This window comes from Macaca thibetana, chromosome 1 (genome assembly GCF_024542745.1).
Source record: "Macaca thibetana thibetana isolate TM-01 chromosome 1, ASM2454274v1, whole genome shotgun sequence".
Taxonomy (NCBI): domain Eukaryota; kingdom Metazoa; phylum Chordata; class Mammalia; order Primates; family Cercopithecidae; genus Macaca; species Macaca thibetana.
This window is the reverse complement of record NC_065578.1, coordinates 22,244,375-22,263,287: the sequence shown is the minus strand read 5'-3', so window position 1 is coordinate 22,263,287 and position 18,913 is coordinate 22,244,375. Positions and strand designations below refer to the sequence as shown.

The following is an 18,913-nucleotide window of genomic DNA, read 5'->3' as shown; positions in this document are numbered from 1 at the left end:
AAGTTTGTATTGCATTTTTAATGCAATTGTCTATATTTAATGCAATTGTCTATATATTAATGCAATTGTCTATATACTTGGAAAATATTGATTCTTTTTGGAGAAAACCAGTTGAAATGTATGAGGTCATAAAGAGCTTCCCAATCATCTCTACTTCCCCCTCCTCTGCAGAGTCAATCTGCTCTCCTCACCCCAGGCCAGTCCCCGGGCCGTCCCCCCAATCTTTACCTCATCACTAGCATTGCAACTCACAGCCAAAGGCAGAGACAAACAGGCAGACAGGCAAGGGGACTAGGAGATTCTCCGTGCTCTGCTTCCTCCCCCTGCTGCTCCACCCCCACACTATTCCCTCTAGCCAAAACCAATCCTGACCAGCCTGGAACATGCTCTGGCCTTTCACGCCTCCGTGCCTTCGCACATGCTGTTCTTGAAGACTGGAATGCTTTCCCTCCCACCTTCTCCACCTCCAAACTCCTACAGTCTTACCAGCTCAGATGTCACCTCCTCTGTGAAGCCTCCCCGCCCCGCTCCCCGCCAGCTAGGAATCCACCCCCTCCTGGGTACAGACAGCACACCCCTTATTATAGCACTTGGACTGCAATGGCTGTTTGCAGGTCAGTGTGTCCCCCATGTCCCCAACTCCTTGTGCAGTGATGAGCCTTTACGCAGCCCAGGCCACTTTGATTTTCTGAGGTGCCCGTCTGTCTGAAAATGAAGAGACGACAAAACAGGATGACACACACGAAGGCAGGTTTTAAAATGTTTAGCAAATTAATGTTAAATACTATGACAATTGTGCTGCTCACAAGATAATTATAAAATTTATTAAAATGTAAGAACTTAGAGTGCTCCACAGGCACCGTGGCCTGGTAATAGAGTACAGGTGTAAGGATATACAAGGAGGGTCTTTGATCCCATCAGCCAGTGGAGCCGACATAATGTATAACCTTACTTAGAGATAAGGTCGAAAGCCTAAATTGGAGACCCTGGCCAAATGGCTCTTCTGGCCTCTTTCCCAGTGATGACAGGCTGTCCTGCTGCCTCTGCACATAGTAGGTACTCATTGTTTGCTGAATCATGGGAACGAATACAGCTTTCCAATTTGGTTACCAAAAACCCACATACAGTAAGTATTCCCAAGAAGCACTGCAGTCTAGAACAATGGGGCAGGAAGCCACCTCCTCCTCCAATGACCCCAACCCTGAGTCCAGCTGAAGGCTGCAACAGGAAGCCCCTCAGCCACTGTCCTTCCACTCCCTCTTCCCCACTGCCCCCAGGGGCTCCAGATGCAGTCATGCTTTCCATCCGCTCCCAGCCTCTCTTCTCTTTCCAACCTCTAGAGGGTCCCAGGTGAAGAAAGAAAAAAGCACTTACAGAAGGAGGCAGGCAGCCAAGCTGAGCCCAGAGAGCCATCCTGGGCGCCACCCCGCCCCCGCCCCGCAGGCCTGAGGAATAAAAGAAACAGCAAGAAGACAAAGAAGGGCTTAAAGCACTGGGGCAAAGGGGTGGGGGGAAGGCCTAAGGAAGTTTACAAAGCAATCTGTCAGAGAAGGGATGAAAAGGGAGCCCCGCTGGGCTGAGGGGCTCAAGCCCTCAGCTCACCTTAGGCCCAGTTAGAAACCTGCAATTACTTCAGCTAGTCAGAAAGACTCCCCTCCTCCTCGCTCCGAGAAGTGTGATTATTAACCTCTGAACCAGAAGTTTCCCTGAGCGTGAAGCCTCAACTTGCTGGGGTTTTGGCAGCCCCAAGTACCTATGCTCTACTAGGCTCAGCACACCGCTCAATGGAGCCCACCAAACTGGCCCAACCTCTGTTGCGTCTGAATGTCTGGAAGAAACACAATGAGGATAAGGTCACCCACAGTTTCTCACAGCTATTGAGCCACTTTGATTTCCCAGATTTTCTGGGCTATCCAATATACCCACAAGCAGTTCTGGAAGTTTCCCTTACCACCAAAGCCAGGGTTCATAAAAAGTAACGGCTATCATCCAAGAGCGCACGCTCTGGAGCGCTTTAATCATCTCACCCACGTCTCACAACATCCTTAGGTATGATGGCCCTCATTTTAGAGAAAAGGAAATGGGCCTGGATTCAATGACTTTCCAAAGGATACACAGCCTGGATTCCGAACCAGGTCTGTCTGACCTTGAGGCCCACGCTCTTTCCACCGGGGATACCGCCTCTCAGGAATCCTCCAGGATTCCATTTTATATGGTGCTCGGATCAATTTTATTTTTACAGCCAGTCTAATTTAGCAGTGGGGGGCTGTATACTAACTTTAGTGATATTAATGTTACTAAGTCTGGTAACCCACTACAATCGGACCAGCCTCGGATCGATTTTAGATGAGGTAGGATGGTATAATTCTGTGACATCTGAAGAATTCCTAGCCCCACAGTTGCGGGTGGAAAGAGAAGGAATGGGAAAGTCTGCATTATGGCTGGGTCGGGTCCTTCTAGTTCTTTTTAAACACTTGAGTAATTTAATCATAAATGACCGGGCATTGGGAACAGGACACTCACTAATAAAAGCATGGCCTGGAGTTATGTTTGAAAAAAATTTTCAAGTTCCTCAGTGGGTGGATCTATCTGCAAAACAAAAGAAAGGCCCCTTTACCAGCCCAGGCAGAGAAGTCTCCCGTACAGTTAGAGACAACAGGCTTCCGGGCACGTAGCCAAGGTTCTGGGGATATTTATAACTTGAAGAGGGTGGGAGTCCCTAATAAGCTGCTATATTCTTTTTCCATCACTTCCCTCTCCAAGGCTACAGCGAGCTCGGAGCTCTTCCCCACGCAGAATGCCTGCTTTCCTTAGTGCTGGACTTCCATTGTCTAATTTCCTCATACTGGCTGGGGAAAGGGAAAGCTGCGAGTCCTCCCGTTCCGAGGAACTCCAGCTGAATGCAGTTTAGTTGCTGGTGGTTTCTTGGCCAACCTCTGTGGTCTCAGGGATCTGCCTATGAGCCTGTGGTTTCTTTGAGCTGCCTGCGAGTCTGAGGCCTCGGGAATGTGAGTCTTTAGGATCAGCCTACGACATCTGGGTTTCGCCTGCAAGTCTACAGATTCGAGATCTGCCTGCGGGTCTGAGACCTCCGGGACCTGCCAGTGCTAAAATCTTTCTGAACGCCAGGTCTGAGAGAACGCTGCGGCTCTGGGATCCGTTCGCGGTCTCAGGCTTTGGAGACGACGATCTAGTGGATCTTTTGCGCGACAGGAGGTAAGTCTGTTCGTCCCCCACTCGGGTTTTCGGCTTCCTACCTTCAACCGAACAGGGACTACTAACATACTGAAGGCCCGCCCGGATCAGGGCCTCAGACGCCCAGGGTCCCTTCGGTGCGGGAGGCCGCCGGGAGCCCCTGTAGCAGACTACCCCTCGGGGACGATAAGCAGGGCCCGCCCCCGCCCAGGGGCCTGGCTATCTCCTCCTTACACGCCCTACACCGCCACCCGCTTCTGAGTTCCCCCAGGGTTTTCGCCTCCCCGCCGATGGACGCCACTCAGTCCGCCGCTCGAGGGGCGCCCTCTTGAGAAGGACGCAGTCGCACGCCCCTACAGGGTTAAAGCGCCGAAGCCGAAATACCGCCAGGGTATGCTGCCGACCGCACTCCCGACTGGCCCGGGCGGCGCGGGGCCTCTCGGGAGTTGTATTCCGCACGGAGCCGCGCGGCCGCAGGCGCTGCTGGGAGATGTAGTGCGTGGGCGGGGCTCAAAGTTCCAGCTCGGCCTCCGAGTCTCCCCTGGGGAGTGGGCGGCTGCCGCTTCCCTCTCCAGCCTGTGCTGTCAAGCAGGGGCTAATTCTAGCTTTGCTCAACACAGACCGGCGTCTAAATTAGGCCTGACTTCGCAGAAAATAAGGCCCGACTCAAGAGAAGCTTCTAGGGACGTGAGGCGAAGCAGGGCAGCCTCCCTGGCTGAATCGTGCTGCAGTCTCCATGAGAAGAAAGCGAGAATACTCCGCCCTGACTGGGAGGACGTGCTTACTTCTTCACCCTTTTGTTCTTTTCCCTCCTCGGCTTTTGGCCTCTGGCTGGCTTTTGTACGCGGGAGTGGAACTCCAACTCCCGGCAGGCCATGGGGGCAGGCACAGGCGCACTAGAGGCTCTTGGCCACGCTGTGGGAGGCGGGCCTAGTGTTCCGCCTCTGATTGGTAGAGTGTTTCACGAACTTCGCTCGCTGATTGGCTGAGGCAGCTGCCGGAAAGGACCGGGCCTCGAGACGGCACAGCGGAGGCGTTCCCTGGGCTGGGCTGAGCGCCTCCTCCTGGAAACAGCATCGGTCTAACCCCCGGCGCGGGAGGGACCCAGCCAGGGGGCTGTCCTAGTAGATTCCGGCATTGCCTCCACCCCGCTGTGGCGGAGACACAGAGGGCGGGTCGCGCTCGAGGGTCAGGGAGGAGAGTGACCCGGCCCTGGTCCAGGGCCCTCCCTGCACGCCTTGGGGCCAGAACTCCAGCCCTGGGGAGTGGGCAGGGCCTGTTTTCCGTGCCTCACACCCTGCTTTTCGCCTCCTTCAGCGCTGTCTGCTAGCTGCTTTCCTGCTCTCTCTCCCTGGAGGCGAACCCTTGTGCTGGAGATGGCAGCCACCCTGCTCATGGCTGGGTCCCAGGTAAGCCGGGGGTGGCTTCTCGGACCTTATCTCTTCTTACCCACCTCGTCCGGCGTTTCTCTGCTCTGCAAGTCCCTGTGGGAAATTCCCTGGGATTAGTAATTCGCTGGCTTCGATATTCTGCCTCCAGGGGCCTAGTACCAAGCCAGTATTGTCACAAACAAGCATATATCGAACACCTGCTGTATGCCTTTAAATACTGGGGAGATAAAAGATGGACGAGATGGGCGCTACCTTTTGGCTCACAGTTCACAATCTATAGGGAGAAAGGCGGATCCACTTAAGCGTGGCACAACGTAATAAGTGCTCTATTTGCTGTAGGAAAAAAGTGCTGTAGTGTGGGAATCACTCCCAAGAAGTGGGAGTGATTAAGTCTATCTGGGGCATCCGAGGGGAGTGGAGTAGTGCAGAGGGGTAGGGGGCATTGAAGAACAGTTGGTACTGGAGCGGGACCTTAAAAAGCAGTAGAATTTCACTAGTGTGAGAAGGATATTCCAGGGAAAGAGGGACATTATGAGTAAAGGTATGGAGCAATGCAAGTGTCAGATAGGTCCTGAGAAAAGCACAGCCAGAGGATAAAGTTCCTGAGTGGGGCAGGGATAGCTGGCCATGGGACCAGAACAATCAGCTCATAAATTGCTGCCTTTACCACGTCTCTTTTTTGCTTGAATATTTCTTCTTTGGACTCTATAGATCACATTTAATATCTTTTTCCACCTGAATATTTCTAACTATGTTTGTAATTTCAAGAAGTCCTAAATACAGAATAGTAGGGAAGCGTTGTGTGATTTCAGGCACCTGTGACGTTTGAAGATATGGCCATGTATCTCACCCGGGAAGAATGGAGACCTCTGGACCCTGCACAAAGGGACCTTTACAGGGATGTTATGCAGGAGAATTACGGAAATGTTGTCTCACTAGGTAAGTAAGGAGTCTACCTTTCTTTGCCTCCACGTTTTTGAGATCATGTCAAAATGACTTGGTTATTTCAACGCAGCCTAGTGGTTTGATGTTTTAAAGCACTTAATTGCATATTGGCTTGACTTGAGTCCTCAGGCGGATCTTTGAATGTGGGAACATCCAGGTCATATTGTCTAAAAAGAAAAAAAACTGCTTCTGCACATTTTAGAAACGTTCAGATTTCTTGTGCCCTGAGTCATTTTCCAATCTCCAGCCTGTTTGTACAGATCACTGACCAAACAGGTCTGGCATAATAGTGCTTGCCAGAATATAAATGCCCCTATAAGTAGTGCTTTTACTCTAGGGTGCTAAAAAATGAGGGGATTCTAACCCAGGTTCATGGGAGTGTGAAAGCCACCTTTTTGTGTTTGTTTTGGCTTCAGAGCACTAGCTTTGACTCAAGTTCCTTAGCTGAGTAGGTTGCCATCTAGAAATGTTTCAGTGTTGATGATGATAGATTTCTAGTGTGTCAAATGCTGTTCCAGAAGAATGCTGCAATAGATCACAAATTCTATTCGAGAGGGCAGCTGATTTTTTTTACATGATCTGCAAGCCTGTCTTCTCTCTTTGCTGTACTTTGGTCTGGGTGTAACTAGAATAAACAGTATATTCTTGAGCTGAACGGTCTTTTGACTCACTCTGCCTCCTGTCAAGACTTGACAGACATTAGCAAGCGTGTGTGGGTCACTAGGTCATCTGCCACTCATTAGCACTAATCCTTTTTTTGAAATCTTTATTCCCATAGCCTTTCTCAGAACAAAAGGCAACTCTGAGGGCTTTCCTTTTTAACTTGAGCTTTCTCTGATATCCCTAGTTTCTTGAATCCTTTCCTTATAAAAGTAACTATAAATAGTTATCTACCCAGATCTATTGCAGTCTGTAACCCAAATATTCCACTTAATCCAACAAAAGCAAACAATGACAATCATTTAAAAATGTGAATTTACATTTCTATAGTTTAGCCCCAAAAGCACTTGTTAGAAGCATGGAAGCACCAAAAACCTGGTTTTTTGCCCAAATAAGTTTGGGAATGGGAATGGGTTTAAAAATGATTACAAGACGACCTTTTTCTTTTCTTTTTTTTTTTTTTTTTGAGATAGGATCTTGCTCTGTTGCCCATGCTGGAGTGCAGTGGCATGATCACAACTCATTGCAGCCTTGACCTCCCAGGCCCAGGTCATCCTCCCATCTCAACTTCCTGAGTAGCTGGGATCACAGATGTGTACCACCTTGCCCAGCTAATTCTTTTTATTTTTTTTTAATTTTTTAATTAAAAAAGATTTTTTTCTGAGACAGAGTCTCACTCTGTTGCCCTGACTGGAGTGCAGAGTTCAAGCGATTCTCCTGCCTCAGCCTCCCAAGTAGCTGGGATTACAGGCACATGCCACCATGCTCAGCTAATTTTTGTATTTTTAATAGAGACAGGGTTTCACTATGTTGGTCAGGCTGGTCTTGAACTCCTGACCTCAAGTGATCCACCCACCTTGGCCTCCAAAAGTGCTAGGATTACAGGCATGAGCCACCACACCCAGCCTCTTTTTATTTTTAATAGAAGAGAGACCTCCCTGTGTTGCACAGGCTGGTCTCAAACTCCTAGGCTCAAGTGATCCTCCTGCATCAGCCTCCCAAAGTGCTGGGATTAGAGGCCTAAGCTACTGCATCTGGCCTTATAAGGCCTTTTTACCTTAGGATTCCTTAGAACCTTTAGTGTGTTATTAGGCATTGTGAATTTTGAAGGAAACGATATTGTATGTACCATTTACCAACCTAGTTTATTCATGAACCCTTTTCTCCTGAAATGCATACTTTCTTTCTGAAGAGTGTACTAAGAAACCCAATTTGGAGAATGCAGTGTCTAGTATAAAACTTCTTGTAGACAGTGGTTGTGTATTTTGATTTTCATTTGAAGACTGCATGTGAAATAGACAATGCCAAGAACGTTCTCAGCCAGACATCTTTTTTGCCTTCTTCAACCTTCCCACTTCTATGTTCATTAAAAGGTCACTGAAAAGTAGGAAGTGACATTTGTCAGTCACTTTTCTGTCAACTATGACATAGGTAAAGATTCATTTTTCTCCATGTTAACATAGTTGGTTCTGGCTGGGCACGGTGGCTCATGCCTGTAATCCCAGCAGTTTGGGAGGCCGAGACGGGCGGATCACCTGAGGTCAGGAGTTCAAGACCAGCCTGGCCAATATGGTGAAACCCCGTCTCTACTAAAAATACAAAAAAATAGCTGGGTGTGGTTGTGGGCACCTCTAATCCCATCTACTCGGGAAGCTGAAGCAGGAGAATCGCTTGAACCCAGGAGGCGGAGGTTGCAGTGAGTGAAGATCGCGCTATTGCACTCCAGCCTGGGCAACAAGAGTGAAACTCTGTCTCAAAAAACAAAACAAAACAAACAAAACAACCGTAGTGAGTTCTTAGTAAATATTTCATGATGCTACTAATGATGAAGGCTTGGCAAGTTAAAAAATACACACTCACAAAATATCTGGATTCTTGCCTTTTAGATATTCTAATTTAGAGTCTCATACTTTCTGCTTCCAGTTTTCTTTCAAAACACGAGGAATATATATAGTTTTCTTTTCTTTCTTTTTTTAAGAGACAGGGTATCGTTCTGTCACCCAGACTGGTGTGCAGTGGCACAATCACAGCTTATTGCAGCCTTGAACTCCTGGGCTCAGGTGATCCTCTTACCTCAGCCTCCTAAGTAGCTGGAACTACAGTTGCATGCCACCACACCCACCTAATTTTTTAAATTTTTTGTAGAGATAGGGTCTCCCTATATTGCCCAGCCTGGTCTTGAACTCCTGGCCTGAAGTGATCCTCCTGACTTGGCCTCCTAAAGTGTTAGGATTACACGCGTGAGCCACGGCACCTGGCCTGTGTAGTTCTCTTAAGGAATCATTAATTACAGCGATACAGAACATGAATTTTGACAGACCTGAGTTTGAATACTGGCTTTACCATTTACTATGGCGTTGAACAAGTCAATTCATTTGTCTGGGTCTTGGATTTCTCATTAATGAAGTAGAAATAATCACAATTCCTGACCCTCAGAATAGCTATGATAAAGAATATAGTAATTCATATAAATAATTTAGGCTGGGCACAGTGGCTCAGGAGTTCAAGACCAGCCTGACCAATACGGTGTAACCCTGTGTCTACTAAAAATAAAAAAATTAGCTGGGCGTGGTGGCATGCACCTGTAGTCCCAGCTACTAAAGAGGCTGAGACAGGAGAATTGCTTGAACCTGAGAGGCAGAGGTTGCAGTGAGCCAAGATCACGCCACTGCACTCCAACCAGGGCAACAGAGTGCGACTCTGTCTCAAAAAAAAAAAAATTTAATATAGTGCCTGGCACATAATAGGTAATTTTTGTTCTTACTAGCCTTATTGTTTACTTTTTATTACAGATTTTGAGATCAGGAGTGAGAACGAGGTAAATCCCAAGCAAGAGATTAGTGAAGATGTACAATTTGGGACATCTGAAAGACCTGCTGAGAACGCTGAGGAAAATCCTGAAAGTGAAGAGGGCTTTGAAAGCGGAGATAGGTCAGAAAGACAATGGGGAGATTTAACAGCAGAAGAGTGGGTAAGCTATCCTCTCCAACAAGTCACCGACCTGCTTGTCCACAAAGAAGTCCACACAGGTATCCGCTATCATATATGTTCTCATTGTGGAAAGGCCTTCAGTCAGATCTCAGACCTTAATCGACATCAGAAGACCCACACTGGAGACAGACCCTATAAATGTTATGAATGTGGAAAGGGCTTCAGTCGCAGCTCACACCTTATTCAGCATCAAAGAACACATACTGGGGAGAGGCCTTATGACTGTAACGAGTGTGGGAAAAGTTTTGGAAGAAGTTCTCACCTGATTCAGCATCAGACAATCCACACTGGAGAGAAGCCTCACAAATGCAATGAGTGTGGAAAAAGTTTCTGCCGTCTCTCTCACCTAATCCAACACCAAAGGACCCACAGTGGGGAGAAACCCTATGAGTGTGAGGAGTGTGGGAAAAGCTTCAGCAGGAGCTCTCACCTAGCTCAGCACCAAAGGACCCACACGGGTGAGAAACCTTATGAGTGTAACGAATGTGGCCGAGGCTTCAGTGAGAGATCCGATCTCATCAAACACTATCGAGTCCACACGGGGGAGAGGCCCTACAAGTGTGATGAGTGTGGGAAGAATTTCAGTCAGAACTCCGACCTTGTGCGCCATCGCAGAGCCCACACAGGAGAGAAGCCGTACCACTGTAATGAATGTGGGGAGAATTTCAGCCGCATCTCACACTTGGTTCAGCACCAGAGAACTCACACTGGAGAGAAGCCATATGAATGCAATGCTTGTGGGAAAAGCTTCAGCCGGAGCTCTCATCTCATCACACACCAGAAAATTCACACTGGAGAGAAGCCTTATGAGTGTAATGAGTGTTGGCGAAGCTTTGGTGAAAGGTCAGATCTAATTAAGCATCAGAGAACCCACACAGGGGAGAAGCCCTATGAGTGTGTGCAGTGTGGAAAAGGTTTCACCCAGAGCTCCAACCTCATCACACATCAAAGAGTTCACACGGGAGAGAAGCCTTATGAATGTACTGAATGTGAGAAGAGTTTCAGCAGGAGCTCAGCTCTTATTAAACATAAGAGAGTTCATACAGACTAAGTCCTGTAATTATGATGGCTGAGAAATGATTCATTTGAAGATACAATTTTATTTGATATCAATGAACACCCTCAAGACTGAGCGGCTTTTATCATACTCTTGTAGTAGTTGTGGGCCACAATTTAAACCATCAGAGATGACAAGCCATTTGAAATTCTGACCCTCAGCTTTGGGAATGTTATCTCCTCCAAAATGGTGATTTTTATTCACTCAATGGGTTACTTCATTAAAATCAGCCCCACAAGTAACTGGAAAACGGAAGACCAGCGGACAAATGCTGGTGAATGCCCAGGCTTGGAAATGGAGTAAATCTTTCAATGTTATTTTCTCCCATCCTTGGCCCAAGGAACTATGCTAAGTGAAATGTGGGATTGTAATAGGGTGGTCATGGCTGCTTTGGAAAAAGGCAACTAGAGACTCTGCCTGAATTGCCACACCTATTCACACACCATAGTAGTTGGGCACACACATCTTCCCCTCCAAAGGGCTTTTTCCTTGAGTTGCTCATGCATTTGTATCTTTTCCATCTTCCTGAGGGCAAGATTTTGCACGATGAAGGCAATGATTGTAACTTTTCTCCTCACTGTTTCTAATTAGCTCATTTAAAACTTGCATCTTTGTGAAAGCTAACTGAAGATACAGTTGGAAAGGAAAAACAAGACACAGGTTTGGGGACCAAGGACCCATCAATGATGGTGACTTTAGCAGAAGATGCCCACAGTTATTACTGCCATTAATCAGATTTATGAATTTTCTTTGGGGATCACTATAGGGAACATTGCAGGGAAAATATCTTCAAGGAAAGATAGGACCATCAGTGACAGTTAAGTTTAAGGAGCAAGTGGAATTGACTCCTTCAGGGAAGGAATCACAAGAGTCCCTTCCCAAGGAATGTAGGTCGTTTCTGTGTTTTTCCCTCTCTAATGTTTAAGATCAACTCTTCCTATCCTGCTAACTCTAAGATTTGATAAGGGCCACATCCCAGTGTTTATCTTAGCTTGCATCAGGGCATGTGTATGTACAGTAATGTGTATTCCTGTGGTTTTTCTAATAGCAGAAACTGAATTTACAGAGACTTAGCATGTTCTTGGGTGATGTGAGTCATGTGACAGAAGTATAAACATAACTCCAATGTGAGAAATGTCCTTTTTTCATTATGAAAAAAATTTAAACACTAGTGCTTTAGTGTGCACTCTCCTGTAAGGTCTGTCTTTGTTCAGAGCTAAGCACTTGTTTGTATGTGTTTGTCAATTGTGGAAGATAATGACCAGACAAATAGGTCAATTGTCCTATTCTCAGAATGAATTATCTTCTATGGCAATGAAGAACTCTTTGGCTTAGAAGGAATTAACAAACCTCGGTAGGAATGTATTTCCATCCTCCCACCCTACAGATATAAGTGGTTAAAATAACAGTTCACCCAATTTAAACCCAGTAGTGTCCGTTTTCCTAATCTCAGTCCAGGTAGGAATTAAGAAATATCTCAAATGTTGATGCTTATCCAAGCATGTTGGGGTGAAAGGGAATTGGTGCCCAGAAAATGGGACTGGAGTGAGGAATATCTTTTCTTTTGAGAGTACCCCCAGTTTATTTCTACTGTGCTTTATTGCTACTGTTCTTTATTGTGAATGTTGTAACATTTAAAAAATGTTTTTGCCATAGTTTTTTGGGACTCGGTGTTAAAGGAGCCAGTGGTCTCTCTTGGGTAGGGTATTATAATGAGTTATTGTGACCCACAGCTGTGTGGGACCATATCACTTGTTAATAACACAACCTTTAAAGTAACCCATCTTCCAGTGGAGTTCCTTCATGTTGCCACTCCTTTTTAAGGACAAACTCAGGCAAGGAGCATGTTTTTTTGTTCTTTACAAAATCTAGCAGACTGTGGGTATTCATATTTTAATTGTCAGGTGACACATGTTCTTGGTAACTAAACTCAAATATGCCTTTTCCCATATATGTTGCTGATGATTGTAATAAATGTCAAAGTTCTCCTGTTGCTTCTGTGAGCCACTATGGGTATCAGCTTGGGAGTGGCCATAGATGACAGCATTTCCATGACCTAACTGTATTTCACCCCCTTTTCCTTCCCTACTGTTCTTGCCCCACCCCAACCAGTTCCTGCTGCTGCTTTTGGCTTCTTAGAGGTGAAGGGCTCAAAACAAGGCTTCTAAGCACGCAGCTATCTCTGTACATGAACAATCTAGCTGGGAAACTGAAAGGACGAGGGCCACCCCAGCTGTCTCCTCTCTTTCTGCCAATTGTTGCCCGTTTGCTGTGTTGAACTTTGTGTAGAACTTATGCATCAGACTCCCTTCATTAATGCTTTTTGCATGCCTTCTGCTGCCAAGTCCCTGGCTGCCTCTGCACATCCCGTGAACACTTTGTGCCTGTTTTCTATGGTTGTGGAGAGTGAATGAACACATCAGTATGTAGAACAGTTTTCCTCATGGTATTGGTCACAGTTATACTAGTGTTTGTATTATTCTAACTATATTCTATAATTAAAAGTATAATTTTTAAAGTCAGCAAACCTGAGAATTATTTTAGTAATCCAGCACTGATTCATATAATGGCTTTTCATCAGATTCATTAAAATCGGGCATGACTGTCTTTACACTGATGCATTTTGTCCAGATGTACAGATATTTTACACAGATGTTCTTGTAGGCATTTAGGAGTGTAGTATCTTGAGCCCTATGGTTATTGCCATATCTTGGGAAGATGAAAAAACCCGAGTAGTTTTCTATGAAGAAATACTATGCTGGTGATAAAAGCCACATGGAAATATTTGGTATGGGTGACTCATTAGCTTTGGGGAAGGAAAAAAAATCCAAAAAGAAAAATGAGAGAAGGCCTTGTTGCTTTAAGGAGATATTTTGGAGTATTCATTAAGAATACTAAGTCTTGGCCGGGCGCGGTGGCTCAAGCCTGTAATCCCAGCACTTTGGGAGGCCAAGACGGGTGGATCACGAGGTCAGGAGATCGAGACCATCCTGGCTAACACGGTGAAACCCTGTCTCTACTAAGAAATACAAAAAACTAGCCGGGCGAGGTGGCGGGCGCCTGTAGTCCCAGCTACTCGGGAGGCTGAGGCCGGAGAATGGCGTGAACCCGGGAGGCGGAGCTTGCAGTGAGCTGAGATCCGGCCACTGAACTCCAGCCTGGGCTACAGAGCCAGACTCCGTCTCAAAAAAAAAAAGAATACTAAGTCTTCTGGGTGCGGTGGCTCACGCCTGTAATCCCAGCACTTGGGGAGGCTGAGGTGGGTGAATCACCTAAGGTCTGGATTTCGAGACCAGCCTGGCCAATATGGTGAAACCCCATCTCCAGTAAAAACACAAAAATTAGCCGGGCGTGGTGGCTTGTACCTGTAATCCCCACTACTCAGGAGGCTGAGGCAGGAGAGTTGCTTGAACCTGGGAGGCAGAGGTTGCAGTGAGCCGAGATCACACCACTGTACTCCAGCTGGGTGACAGAGCGAGACTCTATATCAAAAAAGAAAAAAAAAGAAAAAAAAAACTAAACTAAAACAGTTTCTACCACACTAGGATTGAGTTCCTAGAACAGATACCTCTTAGAAACAAAGGCTCTCTATTCATGACATAGTTGTACAGTCTGCCTAAGGCTGTGATTAGGTATTACCAGGGTGTGGCCACAATTTTCAAATTACTTACAAGTAATTTTCTCTCAATGAAATATTTTTTAAAATGGACAGCCAGCCTAGGCAAAGGTAGGGATGGAAGTGCTTTATATTGGGGAAAATATAAATACGAAAGAAATGTTTTTAATTCTGTAGCCAAGACTTGCAAAGAAGAGAAACTTCATCAAAACCCCTTTTTTTTTTTTTTTTTAAAGACAGAGTTTTGCTTTGTCACCCAGGCTGGAATGCAGTGGCGTGATCACAGCTCATTGCAGCCTCGACCTCCCCAGGCCCAAGTGATCCTCCCCACCTCAGCCTCCTGAGTAGCTGGGACCACAGGTGTGTGCCACTACACCCAGCTAATTCTTTTTGTTATTTTTTTAGAGATGGGGTCTCCATGTTTTGCCCAGGCTGGTCTCAAACTCTGCGGCTCAAGTGCTCCGAGTCACCTCCTAAAGTGATGGCTTACAGGTGTGAGCCACCATGCCTGGCCTCAGAATATTATTTAGGCTACTCTGGGCCACTCTGCTTATGGGTGAGCCCTGCTCTGTCTATAGAGCAGCCAAAAATATATATACATATAAACTCTTAGCCGGGTGTGGTAGCAAGTGCTCCCAACTACACAGGCTGAGGCTGAGGCTGAGGCTGAGTTCGAGGCTGCAGAGCAAGACCTCATGTCTTAAAAGCAAAAACAAAAACAAAAAACTCGGCCGGGTGCGGTGGCTCATGCCTATAATCCCAGCACTTTGGGAGGCCGAGGCGGGCGGATCACGAGGTCAGGAGATCAAGACCATCCTGGCTAACACGGTGAAACCCTGTCTCTACTAAAAATACAAAAAAATTAGCCGGGCGTGGTGGCGGGTAGTCCTAGCTACTCAGGAGGCTGAGGCAGGAGAATGGCGTGAACCAGGGAGGCGGAGCTTGCAATGAGCCGAGATTGTGCCACTGCACTCCAGCCTGGGCGACAGAGCAAGACTCCGTGTCCAAAAAAACCAAACCAAAACAAAACAAAACTTAAACAACAAAAAAACCTCTTCTTACTACATGTTCAGCATTTTTCATTGCTGGGAAGGAAAGTTAAGGGAAAATGCTAGTTCACCTGGAGAAGTATAGCTCAAGAGCCTCCCTCTAAGAGTATTTGATATGTTAATATCTTGCCATTGTTGTTATTATTGAGCAAATTTCCTTCTGTGTGAACTGTTCTCTAAGACCCTAGAGGTAGGTTAGGACTGTGTTTCCGGGCCATTAGGACATCACTGAGTGCACTGAAATGATAATTTGTTAAGTGGCTCCCTGGTGTTGTAGAAGTTAGTGTAGCTCCCAGAGGAGTTCCCAAGCCCTGGGAGAAACTGACTCTTTGGAAGCAGTTGTTAGATACCCACCTCTGCGGTAGAGTAGCAGATGTGGGCTCTGCTTATCAATAGGAGACTTCGATCGTTAGTGAAAAACAGCTGAATTAATGAGAGAAAATTACCCTGTAATGATCTAAAATGGGTCCGTGGGAAATCCCATTGCATAGTCTGTTTTTCTAAATGCTTCATTCCCAAAGTTTATATCATTTTCAGCTTCTCTAAAATGCTTTTATTTTGTTTTTCCTTTTGGGTAAGATTGAGAGTGATGACACCAAAATCTGGCAGAGTTTCACACCAGCCCCTGCAGCTGCTTTCTGGACAGCTCCGCTTGGAAATTACCCATCAAAGCATGAACAAAATAACAAAACTAAGTTAAAAAATTATAATAGGAAATTACCCAGACATCTTGAAATCAAACCCTGAACTCAACTTGCCACGTTTTCCCCTACTCCCTGCCTGCTTCTCCTGTTTCTAACTCAGTCATTGCCCACTTATCCAAGCTAGAAACTTGCATATCATACTTACTCCCGTTCCTTTAGCCACCCTCCCCAAATCAGTAACAAATATTGTATAACTGTTTATCCAGTCACGCCCATACCACCTCCTAAATAGTTCTCAGATCCTTCTGCCTCGCTCTCTACTGCCACCACTTACCACGTGACTTCCGGCAATTATTTAGCTTTTCTGTTCCTTGGATTCCCCATCCGCAAATGGGAGTAATTATGTCTACCTCATAGAGTTGCAAAGATTAAATGAGATCACGGGACTCAAACTATTAGCAGCAATTATTCAGACCATCACTGGGCCATATCTCGCTTACTGAAACGACCTCCTAATGAGTCTCCTCTTTTCTATTTTGATTCCCATCAGTCTGTTCTCCCTTTCTGCTAGAACAATCTTTCTGAAAGGAAAATCCCTTTATGCCACTCTTCTGTGTAAAGCCCTGTCATGCTTCCCATTGCCAGCAGCAAACAGTGAACCTCCTTTGGTGTGATATCTGAGGGGGTCATTCATGATCTGGCCTCTGTCGCTCTCCTCAGCTCTGGTTCCCTCCTCTTTTCCTGAACTTGCAACACTCTAAGCTGCATCTCTTCTGGCCAAGTCCTACTCAACCTTCAGGTCTCATACCTAACTTGCTCTAGGAAACTTTTCCCAATCCCATAAGACTGGATCAGGTGTTCCTTTTCTGTTTTCCCTGGGTTTATCCCAATCAAAGCACTTTATCCTTGTTTTGTAATTGCCTGCTTACTTTTTTGTCTCCTCCATTAAACTTTGATATCTTTGAAGAAGTCACTGTCTTGTGCATCGTTGTGTCTTCAACCCCCAGCAAATGTTTGGGGTAGAATAAGCAGGCAACAATAAAATAAGGAGAATACATATATATGTTATTCCCTTCATATTTCTGATTGTCACCACACCAAGCTACTCTTTTTTTTTTTTCTAGAATCTCACTTTGTCACCCAGGGTGGAGTGCAGTGGTATGATTTCGGCTCACTGCAACCCCTGCCTCCCAGGTTCAAGCTGATTCTCATGCCTCAGCCTGCTGAATAACTGGGATTACAGGGCACCTGCTGTCACGCACAGCTGTTTCAGTATTTTTAGTAGTGACAGGGTTTCGCCATGTTGGCCAGGCTGGTCTCGAACTCCTGGCCTCAAGTGATCAGCCCACCTTGGCCTCCCAAAATGCTGGGATTATAGGCTGTGAGCCACCGCGCCCGGCCGGTACTCATTAAAAGAACTGTAGAATTTCTGTCATTAGTGCATCTGGTGAGGCCTTCTGGAAAGAAGAAGGCGGCTTCCAGAAGTAATGTGAGCCATCTAAGACCCTCCAGGTAAAGGCTCTCACTCTGTCACCTAGGCTGGAGTACAGTGTCACAAACACAGCTCACTGCAGCCTTAACTTCTGGGCTAAAGGGATCCTCTCACCTCAGCCTTCCCAGTAGCTAGGACCACAGGCATGCCACCATCATGCCCAGCTAATTTTGTTTTTTATTATTTATAGCGGGGGGGTCTCCCTATGTTGCCCAGGCTGGTCTTGAACTCCTGGGCTCTAGGGATCCTCCCGCGTCAGCTTCCCAAAGTGCTGGGATTACAGGAATGAACCAATGCACTTGGCAGAGTATGCTATTAAAGGAACCAGAACATAAAGAGGAGGAGTCTGGGATTGGGGATAAAGATTACAAGTAAATGAAGTCATTTAATAAAAATTCATTGAGCACCACCAGGCATTCTGGCTGACGCCTATAATCCCATCACTTTGGGAGGCCGAGGCAGGTGGATCACCTGAAGTCAGGAGTTCGAGACCAGCCTGGCCAACATGGTGAAACCCCATCTCTACTAAAAATACAAAAATTAGCTGGGCGCAATGGCGGGCACCTATAATCCCAGCTACTCGGGAGGCTGAGGCAGGAGAATCGCTTGAACCTGGGGGGCGGAGGTTGCAGTGAGCCAAGATTGGGCCACTGTATTTCAGTCTGGGTGACAGGGCGAGACTCCATCAAAAAAAAAAAAAAAAAAAAAAGCCAAGCGCAGTGGCTCATGCCCATAATCCCAGCACTTTGGGAGGCCGAGGCCAGCGAATCATGAGGTCAGGAGTTTGAGACCAGCTTGACCAACATGGTGAAACCCCGTCTCTAGTAAAACTTAAAAAAAATTTGCTGGGTGTGGCCGGACGCGGTGGCTCACGCCTGTAATCCCAGCACTTTGGGAAACTGAGGTGGGCGGATCACGGGTCATGGGATCACGGATCATGGGTTGGGAGATCGAGACCATCCTGGCTAACATGATGAAACCCCACCTCTACTAAAAATACAAAAATTAGCTGGGCATGGTGGCGGGCACCTGTAGTCCCAGTTACTTGGGAGGCTGAGGCAGGAGAATGGTGTGAACCCGGGAGGCGGAGCTTGCAGTCAGCCGAGATCACGCCACCGCAGTCCAGCCTGGGTGACAGAGCGAGACTCCGTCTCTAAAAAAAATTAAAAAAAAAAAAAAATAGCTGGGCGTGGTGGCACATGTCTGTAGTCCCAGCTATTCAGGAGGCTGAGGCGGGAGAATCACTTGAACCAGGGAGGCGGAGGTTGCAGTAAGCCGAGATCGCACCACTGCCCTCCAGCCTGGGCGACAGAGTGAGACTCTGTCTCGGAAAAAAAAAAAAAATCATTGAGCACCACCTTATGTGCCTGGTATAAAACTGAATGAGACAAAGATTCTGCCCTTGCTGAATTTCTGTTTTTTGGGGAGAGGGACAATAAACCAAGACATATATAACGTTAGCTGGTAACAAGTGTAATGAAGACAAAAGAGACTGCTTTTAGAGGAAGTGGTCATGGAAAACCTCTCTAAAGAGGTGACATTTGAGCACATCTCTAAGACATCAGGGTATCTGGGGTAAATGTTCTAACTACTCAGTTTATTGAAGAGCAAATGTGAAGATGCTGAAGCAGCAGTTGGTATGCTGGAGAAACCACCACCACGAGGTCGCTATGAGTGGGGTTCAGTGAGGAAGGGATCACATGGTAGGAGATAAAAATCATCTTTAGTCATTTAGTTTGAGGAAACTGTTACATCCAAACATATATTCATATGCCCAGCAGGCAGCTGGAAATATGAATTCAGAGCTCAGGACCAAACGTGGTACTGTAAAGAAATGGGAGGCCGGGAGCAGTGTCTCACACCTGTAATCCCA

The 18,913-nt window shown here is 46.5% G+C and overlaps 1 protein-coding gene across 3 annotated transcripts; it reads left to right on the top strand.

Annotated features, from left to right (window-relative positions):
* The first annotated feature begins 802 nt into the window (after positions 1-802).
* Positions 803-12,757, top strand: ZNF436 (zinc finger protein 436). 3 transcript variants are annotated; one of them, XM_050791681.1, is made up of 4 exons: positions 803-3,008; positions 3,130-4,604; positions 5,399-5,525; positions 8,984-12,757. In XM_050791681.1, the coding sequence occupies exons 2-4, from the start codon at positions 4,572-4,574 to the stop codon at positions 10,231-10,233; spliced, it is 1,410 nt and encodes a 469-aa protein (XP_050647638.1). In that variant the 5' UTR covers positions 803-3,008; positions 3,130-4,571; the 3' UTR covers positions 10,234-12,757. The 3 variants fall into 3 exon arrangements, with proteins under 3 accessions (XP_050647638.1, XP_050647630.1, XP_050647633.1); XM_050791673.1 differs by having other exon boundaries at positions 803-3,216; positions 4,513-4,604; XM_050791676.1 differs by having other exon boundaries at positions 803-4,604.
* The last annotated feature ends 6,156 nt before the right edge of the window (positions 12,758-18,913 follow it).